The sequence below is a fragment of the Bison bison genome, unplaced genomic scaffold (assembly GCF_000754665.1).
Source record: "Bison bison bison isolate TAMUID 2011002044 unplaced genomic scaffold, Bison_UMD1.0 scf7180017864388, whole genome shotgun sequence".
Lineage (NCBI taxonomy): Eukaryota > Metazoa > Chordata > Mammalia > Artiodactyla > Bovidae > Bison > Bison bison.
The window spans coordinates 5,975,923-5,987,273 of record NW_011494960.1 but is presented as its reverse complement, the minus strand read 5'-3'; the positions used below and the strand labels follow the sequence as shown (position 1 = coordinate 5,987,273).

At 54.1% G+C, this 11,351-nt stretch overlaps 1 protein-coding gene across 2 annotated transcripts in view; it reads right to left on the bottom strand.

Moving 5' to 3' along the window:
- The window catches only part of PTPN5 (protein tyrosine phosphatase, non-receptor type 5 (striatum-enriched)), a 34,644-nt gene that overhangs the window by 1,767 nt on the left and 21,526 nt on the right, over positions 1-11,351 (bottom strand). Inside the window, exons 3-10 of one of the 2 annotated variants that reach the window (XM_010858432.1) lie at positions 11,083-11,167; positions 10,355-10,596; positions 9,020-9,209; positions 6,312-6,396; positions 3,238-3,317; positions 2,919-3,056; positions 2,278-2,388; positions 17-216 (exon numbers count right to left, since the gene is read on the bottom strand). In XM_010858432.1, coding sequence (XP_010856734.1) covers positions 17-216; positions 2,278-2,388; positions 2,919-3,056; positions 3,238-3,317; positions 6,312-6,396; positions 9,020-9,209; positions 10,355-10,596; positions 11,083-11,167 — 1,131 coding nt within the window. Of the gene's footprint in view, positions 1-16; positions 217-2,277; positions 2,389-2,918; positions 3,057-3,237; positions 3,318-6,311; positions 6,397-9,019; positions 9,210-10,354; positions 10,597-11,082; positions 11,193-11,351 lie in introns of both variants that reach the window. The other variant, XM_010858431.1, reaches the window with a different exon arrangement.

Sequence of the window (11,351 nt, the reverse complement as noted above, 5' to 3'; positions counted from 1 at the left end):
GGCGGGCCCGCCCGGGAGCCACGCCCCGCTCCAGTGGGTGTCTGGGAGGACCCACCTGCAGTGCACCACGATGGGGGCGCAGCGGGGCCCCTCCTGCTGGGCCGCCTCCTCCACCTCCCGCACCAGGTGCAGGAGTGGAGGCGCACGGTCTGGGGTCTTCTGGTCGGGCCAGGACGTGAACCAGTAATGCTTCAGGCCTCGCTCTTCCGTCCCGCTCTGTCCAGGAGACAGAGGCCCACCCCAGATACACGTGAACTGAGCCCAGAAACCAGCCCAGAGATGGAGATGGGAGGGGAGAAGGAAACACAGGAGGGAGCCACAGGGAGTGGGACCTCGGACCTCTGCCATCTACACCGTACAGCCCAGTGGCACCAGCCAGAGACCCGAAGCCAGCTGGGTAGCGGGGACTGGTGAGCAGTGTCAGCAGTGGTCTTCACATAGGTTTTGCCCTAGTGACTCCAGGATCTTCCAAGAGAGGTGAAGAGCCCCTTCTCCATTTCACTCCTGTTTCCTGGTCGCCCCTTCACAGACAGCCCAGTCACCCCCACAGCCCTGGGACCCTTCCTCTTGCCTCAGTATACTTTCCTGCCCACCATCGCCCCTGGTCCCCCCCAGCCAGTGTCCCAGTGCTACCCTCTCCACCACCACCACCTTCACTTTGTTCTTTACCGTCTCTCAACTGTGTGGGGCCCTCCCCTCCTCCTCTCTGATCACCCAGATCCACAGTGGTCCAAAAGGCCTGTCTACAACCCATGCTTTTCTACTGCTCAGAACGCTCTGATAGCTCTTGTTGCTCTAAAACTAAAACCCACCCGCCCCACTCTTCAGTCGGGCAAACAAGACACATGGTACAGGGTCTACCTCTCCAGGCCCAAGTCCTCCTCCTGAGGACTTGTACTTGATGCCTTTGCACTCCAAATGGTTTGTAGATCAAACCTCTGCTTCCCCCATTTCCTGCACATTTATACACAGAGCTGTTCTATCTTCTGTGCCCTTACTTTTAGTTTCCCTTTGTCTGGAATGCTCTCTCCATATGTCTGCCCCCCAGCCAACTCTTATCCTTTGGAACCCCATTCAGCAACACCACTTCCAGGAAGCCCTCCCTGAGCACCCTGGGTGACAAGATGTCCTTCTTCTGTGCTTGTACTTATTTCTAGGTCAGTACTTACCATTTTATAGGTGCTCCTTGAGGACAGAGTCCAGGCTTTGGACAGCTCTGTGTTTTCCCAGTACCCAACCCAGAACCAGGCTCAGGGCATGTGCTTGTAAAGGTTATGGACAAAAGTAAGTGCCCAGTGGTCCCAGTTCTTCCCTTACCAGTCCCACATCACTGAGAAGAAGTGGCAGCCCCAGCCTCTCTTTCAGCGGAAAAAGGAAGCTGCTCCATGGGCAGCTACCACAGCCTCTGTCCTCTACCTCTGAAATGCCCTCAAGCAAGCCTATATCCTGGAAATGCTTACTGGGCACTGTCCTCGAGGGGCTGACTTCTCCTTGACACACTGTCTTTCACCTTCTCCAGTGGGAGGGGGCAGCTCAGAGGAACAAGTCTCATGCCCTTGACACCCTATTCAGACCCTGTGGCTGCCAGCATCAGGGGACCTCCCTGACTGTTTCTGGATAGGATGTCAGCTTCCTGGCACCTTTTCCAGACTTTGGGATAATTACAGTGGTACCTCTTTCCCCAAACAGGGGTCATAAGATTTCTCAAAAGCAGAATGCACTGATTTTCTTGACTCCAAAGGAACAATCTCCTCTATTATGCTGAGCCTGGAATAAGCACAATCTTCAGGGTGGGAAGATACCTCCCCACACTCTTCTGGGCTGTTCCGTACTGGTCATAATTTTTATGTCCTCTTTCTTTTTCCTGTAACCACAACCTCCCTGTGCTACCCAAATGCACCAAAAAGCGCCTGTCCTCTAGTGGACAGATTCGGTACTACAGTTGGAAGCCCAGCATCCCAGGTGAAGGGATGTTTCCAGGCAGAAAATGGAAGCTGCTGAAGCCCCCTCTTCCCGACACTCCTGGCCTTGGGTACATTTGAAGCAGAGCTGGAAGACATTATGAATGACAGTGTGGATGGACAGATGCCAGTGATAAGAAATGCACTGAGAATTTGGTCCTGCCTCTGATCTGCAAGATCACTCACCCCTTTTTCCCTTCATCCCTGCTCATCAGTAAAGCCTGGAGAGAGGCCCAGCTATGTCGGCCTCTGGGAGCCCGTTGGCTGTGGAGTGCCCCCTCCTCCCAGCCCAGCCCAGCCCTGCCCCAGGCCTCACCCTGAGGGCAATGAGTCGGAGCCGGTAATCCTCAGTGTGGATGACTTTCCGCACGGTGATCTCCACGCCATCGTATACCACCTGCTCCTCTGGCCAATACTCGGTGCACTTCTGCAGGGGCCCAGATCAGGCTGAGATACTCCCAGCGCCCCGACCACACCCTCCCCAGTGCTTGTCCCGGGCCAGTGGGGAGACAGGGCAGTAGGTTTGCAGTTAGAGAGCTCAAATCTCAGCTTCTCACTTGTTAAGTTACTTCCCTTTTCTGAGTCTCAGTTTCCTCATCCGGGAAAATGGAAGTAATACTCAGTTTGAAGGACCTTCATGGGACTTCAATTAAATGGGCTGTGACGAGTATGGAGGTAGCCAGCATCAGCCCTGGCAGGCTGGGCAGCAGTGGAGCAGCGTGTTTAAGATCCTGAGCGCTGGAGGTGGAGAGGCCAGCTCCAGGCCCTGCCTCTGACTATTTGTGTGGCTCTGAGTAACTGACTTAACCTCTCTGAGCCTCACATTTCCTTCCCTGGGCAAGGCAGCAAGGTGAACATACCACCCTCCCAAGATTGCTGAAAGGATTAACACGGAAACAAGATGCTTGGCACAGGGCACCAAGCAGCAGACACCTGGTAAGGTCCGGCGGGGCCTACCTCGTTCATCTCCTCGATGTTGGTGATCATGACAATGATGGGCGTGTGCTCCTGCCACACCATACGCCAGAAGTCGCCGACCGTGCTGACGATGGGTCCCTGAGTGGCGATGTACACCTTCTCTTCCCCACCATAGCCCTGTGACCAGCCAAGTCCAGGCCATCAGGGTCACTTGTGCTCCTGGGTCCCATTTCCCCCACTCAGCCTCTTCCCCGGGGGCTGGCAGGAACCAGACAGACTTAGGGACAAGCCTAGTGGATGGACCCCATTGACTTGGGCCTCCCTTTTAGGGAGAGACTGTTGGGATGGGTTTACATACCCGAATGTAGTTGGCGTTGATGTAGGAACTCAGAGGGTCGTCAGGGTCTGGTGAGGTCAGACACACTCTGCTGTGAGGGTCTGAGATAGTGGAGACAGGTGAGGCTGGGATTTGAATGTGCAAACCCTCTTGTGTGGGCCCACCTTCTCTGGCCAATGTCAGGGCACCTACATTTCTTCTGGGACTGGAAGTTCCTTCTTCCCTTGCCAGAAGCAAAACACTGACCCATCCCTGTGGCCCACTCAGGAAGGTGAGGACCCAGGCTGAAGAGAATGGTACTGGGAGGCCTTGGCTCTCTCCCTCTGTAGGATCCAGGCCACCCTTGCCTGCATCCCTTAAGCTGCCTGGTCCTCTCTGTGCTTCATGTTCTGGGGAGGAGACAGCTCAGACAGTAAGAAATTCCCTAGGGGATACATCCTAGCCAGCAGGGCCAGCAAGAGTTTGAATATATATTGTCCCCAACCTGCTGTGTAAGCTTGTAAAGCACATGGCCTTTTTAAGCCTCAGTTTTCCGATCTGTAATATGGGGGTAAAGATGCTTAGTTCCTCGAATTGTTGGGAAGACAAATGAGAAAACAGATGTGAAGTGCTATGTCAACTGTAAAGCACTTTATAGCTAAGATTTGGGTAGGATGCCAGGGGAGAGTATCACAATGAAAGGAGTACAGCCTTCTGAGCCTGAGATGAGATGACACACCTGTCCATAAGGGTTCACCCCCACCCCAATCTAGTCACCTGTCAAATCCCAGAGCAGCAGATTCTCACTACTGCTAGACTCTCACTACCTCCTAGACTAGGGTTTGTTCTGTTCCGCTAGAGCTTCCCTATATTGATTTAGTCTGTTCTGGAAATTCGCAGAGGCTGGGACTGAGCCAGGAGGTAGTTGGGGGTGGGGGGCGCCTGGGGGCCTGGGTTCTGGGGCTCTGTCTAGCTTTGTCACCAGCTCACATCTCCTCCCTTCTCTGGCCCCCAGGGTCTTTCCTGTGGAAGGAGGGTTGGACTAAAGGCCCTGCCAGTGTGCCCCGTATAGGGCTCTCAAAGGCTGCATAGAATATCATGTATGAAATGAGATGCCAGTCCAGGTTCAATGCACGATACTGGATGCTTGGGGCTGGTGCACTGGGACGACCCAGAGGGATGGTATGGGGAAGGAGGAGGGAGGTTTTTTAAAATTTAGAAATAAAAGAATTTATAAAAAAAAAAAAAAAAAGAAGTGGTCAGGAGTCTACACCGTCCACCAGAGAGCCTGGGTTCAAGTCCTGGTGGTGTCTGTGCAAGCCATTCACTGAGTACCCCTGTGCCTTCTGCATAAACTGGGAACATTCCTTCCATCACAACCTCACTCATCCTGTCAGGGTTCAAGAGTGGCCGTTAATAACGAGTCCTCAGAACCATAACTTAGGCCAGCACACAGTCACTATAGAGCAAGTTGGTGCTGCTACTAATATCACTGCAAGTATAAATTAAATCAATCTGTAGATTAACAGGTCCAAAGGAGGATCCCAAACCTGGAATATGAAATGGAAAGGGATACCCACAAAACTCCCCTCGCCAGCCCTTTCGTGCCCTGGCCCAAGTGCCTGAGGTTTGGGCAGGTGATTTGTGGAGGGGAAGGTGGGGGTGAGGCAGCTCTTGTGGCAAGGGGCGTGGAGGAGAGTCAGGTATGGGGAAGAGCAAGGGTGAACGGAAGGGGGCTCTGTGTGACCAGGGGAGAGGAACGGGCAGCCCTGCATGGGCCCACTCCCTCCCCTCATGGTACCCAGATTGGGATCCAGAAGTAGCCTCTGAATGAATGAGAAAGCAAGCCTCGGGGTGTCCTTGATTCGAGAGGGGGCCTCTACCACCCACCCCAGCCCAGTCTCTGAGGGCATAGGGTCAATTCTTGCTGGCTACAGAGAAGATTCTCTATTGGGCTCGGGGGCTGCAGGCATAGGGTATGGCTGGAGGCTGGATCCAGTGGGGACCAGATGGAGTGATGCCCTGTCTCTCATATTCCCGCAGTGGCTATTCTGAGTGGCTGGCAAAGCCCGAGACTGTGGGGTACCCGAAGCCCTCCCTCCAGGTAGGGCTGGGTGGGTGAAGGGGGGAGCAAGAGGAGGGAAGAGGTGAGCAGCCCCGAATCCTGGCCTTAAATGGTGCTTTGTTTAACTGGAACTACCTAGACACTGTGTAACCATAGCAACCACAAGTCGATATTTTAAAAGTTAAAAATAAGTCATGACATCTTACATGTTGTTGGAGATGCTGATGGCAAAACTGCTTTTTTAAAGCCTCCTTACTCCATAAACTGAGTGGAGTAGGTTTGTGGGGATTTGCTTTCAATAAGTCACCCCCCAAGCTAGCCCTAGGGCCTTGGGCCAGAACTTGGCAGGGGTGACAGGCAGACAGGGGCCTGATGAAAGTTACCTGAAAATGACATCCCAGGCTAAAAAAGAAGAATATCAGGTTACCTGGTCTAACCACCCTCAAAGGGGGAAAATCCCTATCAAACCTTCCGGGGGGACCACTCACGCATTCTAGCTTGAATACCCTAGCCAATGGGGAGCTTCCTACCTGACAGGCAGCTCGCTCCCTTGTGAGGTGGCTCTGCCTGTTAGAGGATTCATAATCCAGCCAAACTGAACTCCAGGTAGACAAAAGAGCTCAATTTTGAGGTTACAGAGGCCTAGTTTCAAACTTGGTTCTGTACATTTTAGCTGCGTGATAGTGGATGAGCCACTTAACCTCTCTGAGCCTTAATGTGCTCTCTTTAAAACCTGTCCACTCTGAAGAGACCAGGGATGTGAGCACAATGTTCAGCCACCATGCCCTGTCTAGGGGCTGCTGTTATTGTTCCTCTTTTTCTCTGGGTTTCCACAGAGTCCAGCACAATGCTTGTCCAGGGCAAAGATCTGGAGAGTGCCGTAAGAAGGAATCAAGAGCCCTCTGCTCTCTAAAGGGCGTGTTTCCCTTCATCGGGCACCCCCACCTTCCATCCCTTTGCCTGGCCTCCTGGTGACCCTGGAGGCCCATGCTGAAGTTAAAGTCTCCCTCAGGGTTTAAGGGCACCCAGGTGAGGGGCAGCGAGTACTCACTGGGAAGGATGGTTTTATATCGGTTCTTTCGCACCAGCCCAGGGATGTCATATTCTTTCGGATCCACAAAATTCATGGGGATTTCCTGTAGGAGGAAGACATGGGGTTGAGAGCAGCTGTGGGCTGGCTTGATGCATGCATTCATTCAACAAACATCGACTACTAAATGAGTGAGGGCACATGAAAAGCATCCAGAGCAGTCCTGGCACATGCTGAGTGCATAATACACGTTAGCACCACCACTGTTTACAGAGGGCCAGCCTGGCATATAGTCAGCACTCAGTGAACGTTTGATGAACAGAGAAGAAGTGACCTGGCCAATCACTGCCTTCTTCTGCACCCTGCACTGCAGCCACATCCAGTGGCTTTGCTGACTCACGTTCCTACCCCAGGTAGGTACCCCGCTCAGGACCTTGGGTCGTGCTGCTTGCTCAGTAGTAACATCCATCCCATCCTCATCTTCTCATGTCTTCCTGTGCACTGTAAGTGCCACCTCCTCCAAGAAGCCTTCCCTGATTCTCCAGCAGGGAGGCAGCCTCCTTCTGGGCCTCCCAGAGTTGTATTTGCATCTCTCAATCACTCTGCATGTCAAGAGCGCCAAGTCCGAACTTCTCTGCCTGGAATGTGAGGTCTTCTCGGAGTTGGCCCTTCTTTACCACCAGCTGCTCTCAGAAGCCCCATCCTCCAGTTGTGCCCATCTCTTCCCTGTAGTTACTCTGTCAGTCTCCGGCTGGCCTCCACGTCTGAGTTTGCGGCACTCCACTTGCGGGGAGCACTGGTCGCATACCTCTTCATCACCCCTAATCCGTCTCAGCCTTTAGGGTTCACTGCTGCCCCTCCCCCAGGTCCTCTGGGACGATTCCTCAGGGACTGTCCTCTCTGCCCCTTGCCTCTGTCTACACACTTCAGCACCCTTGTCATCTCTCACCGTCATGAATCACAGTGTTCACTGTGGACACACTAAGAATGCAATGAGGATCACGATACTCACTTTCTAGGTGGTTGTGAGAATCAGAATAAAAAGCAGGTGCAGAAGTGCCCATGGGGTGGGTATGTGAGCACCCCCACTTCCTCTCTCTCTGGGCCAAACTGACAATGAATTATGAAACCGGAGATGACAAGGACATGCCACACACCCTCAAAGGGAGGTGTGGCCATGGGGATGGTACCGAGGCTGGGTAGCCCAGGAAGGCGTCTTAGGGGCCTCCAGGGTGAAGGCTGATGACTGTAAAGGCGCAGGGGTGGGGATGTGGCGAGGGCCAAGTTTGAAGTGGACAGTCCTGCGGGGATGGGGCCCTGAGTCTGGAAAAGGCGGTTGGGGCTGGCTCAACTCAGGTAAGGCAGGCTGGGCCACATGCTGGAGACTTTGGAGCCGCAGGTCAGAGGTGATGGAGGGCTGCCCAGAGAGGAGAGCCATCCAATTCTGCTAGGGAGCAGGTGGGCTGGGGCAAGGGGAGCTTCGAGGTAGGCACGTAGGTTCCCCATCCCTCAGGCTTCTCCCAGGAAGGACTCTCTCCAAATGCTCCTGGCTCTTGCCCATTCCTGCCCACAAGATGGATGAGTTACCGGATGAGGTGTTTGATTGAGAAACTTGGCTTTGGGGCGCTAGCCCCCTACTTCCTCCTCCTCCTCCGACCCTCCTGCTAAGAAATAATTACAGGGCACCCCCATGGGGTGAGGCTGGCAATGTGCCAGCACCGCCTGGGGTGGTGGGGAAGTTGTTTCATTCTGGCGTTTGGTATTAGGAAACTTACTACTGCTACATATGTAACCCTCATGTTAAACCTAGCCTTGGGACTTCGCTGCTGGTCCAGTGATAAATAATCTGCCTTCCAATGCAGGGAACATGGGTTTGATCGCAGCTCAGGGAACTACCATCCTAAATGCCTCCGGGCAACTAAGCCTGTGTGCCACACTAGAGAAAGAAGCCTGTGGTCTGCAGCAAAGACTCAGAGCAGTCAAAATGGAAAAACAAAAAACAAACAAGAACAGAAACTTACCTAGCCTTTATCAGCAAAAATAAAGGTGGTTTTGTGATCTTCTGTATCTTAGCTCTTAACTGGTTGAGTGCTCGGGCAGGTTAAACAGGGGGGTCATTTATAAGCCCCTCAAGTCCAACAGGAGGCAGCTGTTAAGAGTCTGGAGGGGACGGTAATCAAAACCACCCTAAGCTGGAGCCACAGAACTGAGAGATTTCAAAGGAGGATGAACATTGTTTGGTGATGCCAGGCAAAAGGAGAGTGGGAAAACGGGAGAGTCAGAAGAGAAGGCTTTCGGGAATTGTCTGGCGGGCCAGTGGTTAGGATTCAGCACTTTCACTGCTGGGCCCCAAGTTTAATCCCTGGGATTAGTGTAGCACCCCACATCTCCAAATAAAGAAGAGAAGGCTTTCTAAGGCTTGTGGAGGACAGTCCTAGGTGATGATGACTTAAGAATGCCACAAACACCAATCACCTGATGGGCACTTCGCACACATTCTGCATCTTTCGAATCCTTGCAACATCCCTGTTATCTTTATCCCCATTTTCCGGATGAGAAACTGAGGCCCAGAGAGAAAGCAGCTTGCCCAAGACAGTAGGAGAGGTGAGAATGAAATGATGTTCATCAGATGCTGAGTTTGGGGTACGCTGTTCCAAAGCCTTGCTCGGGGGAACAACATGAGCATAAAGGGCTGGCCCCTGTGGGGGCTCTGGCTCAGGGGGACTCACAAAGAATTCTGCCTGCAGCAGGAAGGGGTCCAGGGCCTTCTCGTGAAGCTCTTCGGCCTGGAGCACACGGGAGGCGCTGAGCAGGTACTCTCGGGCTGACTCCTCGCGGGGGGACATGAGATAGCCGAAGCCCTCCTCATTGCAGCCTGGCGTGCACATGTCCAGGGTCAGGGAGACATTGGAGCCCCTCCTGGAAGGACCAGGAAGGGGGGGCAGTGAGTATCAGGGGCAGGTAGGGCCATTAGCTGGGGGCCTTGGAGCAGGAGGATGAGGGAGTGGGAGATGGGGTGGGAACCCGATGGGTCCCAGGGAGAGGAGTGGGCATGATGTCACCCCAACACAGACAGCATGAGGCTCAGCCCCAAGGCTTAAGCCTGCCACTGGCTCCTGCCTCATGCAGCAGGTAGCTAACTGAGTGTGGGCTTGGGCCCCAGTCCCAAAGATTCCATGTGAGGCCCCTCAATACAGTCCTTCCCTGCACTCTTCTGTGCCCCTGCCAGAGGCAGCTCCCAGAGCCAGGGGAAGCTCACCGAGAGGGCACATGCCTGGGGCAGAGAAGCAGGGCTCCACCCTCGGTACCCCAGCCCCTAGGGCCGCAGCCTCCAAGGACATCTCATCCAGGAGAGGCTCGGGAAAGACGGGATCCCAGGGGTAGCACAGTGGAGCAAGGATGAGTGGACTGAGCAGACCCTGCTGTGTTCAGAGTCTAGTGGCCCATTACCCTCATTACCTAGAAAGGGAAACTGAAGGCCACATAGGGGATAAGAATTGCCCAAGCACGTACAGTAAGGGGGTGGCAGAGCTGAAACAAAAACCTAGGTTTTCTGACTCCTCCTCCAGTGCTCTTTCCACGACATCATGTGGACAACACAACCCTGGTGGGATCTAGCTAACCCAGCCAGGCTCTGCAGAGGGTGTTGACACTTCCCAACATGTGCTGCGTGGAACTCTACGAGACACTATGAAAGCAGGGTTCTGTGGTCGGATGACTTTGAGGAAGTCTACATACAACCCCTTGTCAATCTACAATGACTACAAGCATGTTAAAGGCTTCCAACAAGTCCTACAGCAAAGAAACCTATCCAAGCCACAAGAGTTGTATGTGTGAGTGTGCACGTGTGCACACCTGTGCATGCCTACATGTCTGTGTGCACTAACAACGTTTCTTAGTGTTCACTTTGGGGCATTCAGATCTACATGAATCAGACCTGAAGAGCACATGTCTGCATTGGTGGGGCTATGAGCTCAGCTCTGCCCTGGGCACTGGGAGTCAGAATCAGGCATCTGCCCTTCCGACAGGGAGCTAAGAGCTCCATGCGCCTCTGCCGCACCCACCTCTCCTGCAGACCCATGGCTTTGACAGTCAGGGAGGTGGGGTCAGCCTCCAGCTTGATGTCCATCACACAGTCAAACACAGGGGTCTCGGGGACGGGGTCCAGATCCAGGAAGTCATCCTCGACTTTCTCCTCCATCCACTCTGAGTAGGTGAAGGAAGGCTGACGGCTTACAGACTGGCGCCTGTCCTCAGGGGGCAGCGGGCTGGTTGGTTCTGGGGGATTCCTCAGGAGGAGCCACACCTAGTTGGGGGCATAACTGGCATCATGGACCATGCTGGCAGCAGCCCCTGGATGATGGCGTGTCCAGGGGCTTGAGCTCCCTGCCGCTCCATGTGTCTGGAGCAGGCTTGTTCTCCTGGGAACTGTCTGCAGAGTACCACGGCTCACTTAGATGGGAGGCTACCTAGATGTCCTCCCGGCCCCCTCCTTCCCCAACCCTCAGGTTCTTATGCTTTGAAACTTTCTTAGTGGGGTGGGGTATTCCTACTCCGGTTTTCACACTGTCTCAGCTCTTTTCCCCAGCCAAGAACACTGCAAACCAATTTTAAGAAAGAAAGGGCCTCTCCCCACCCCCACCCCAGCCTGGGCACATTGGTGGAAGAAGACAGGTGCCCCTCCTCAGCCCTACCCACAACGTCTAGTCTGTAGGTCAAAGGGGACAAGGTGGGGACTGGGTCTTGGGGTCATGGGAGGGGAGCAGCGAGGTCGGGTCAGGAGGAGCCTTACCAGGGTGGTGATGAGGATCACACAGAGAGAGACCAGCAGCAGACTGGGGGCGTCCCAGGTCCCAGTGCCCAGCCAGGCCTGGGGAACATCAGACAAACAGCTCAGGGTGATGCGGGTAGGGGGTGGGGGCGCGTTCTCATCTATTTCAGCACGGGTAAGATTGAGGCTCTGAGAACTTTGTACCTGGTTCTGGGGAGGGGACAGGAAGAAGCCTTTCAGGGTTATCCTCTGAACTCAAAGAAGCCCCAGGCAGGGGCTGGTGGGGCTGG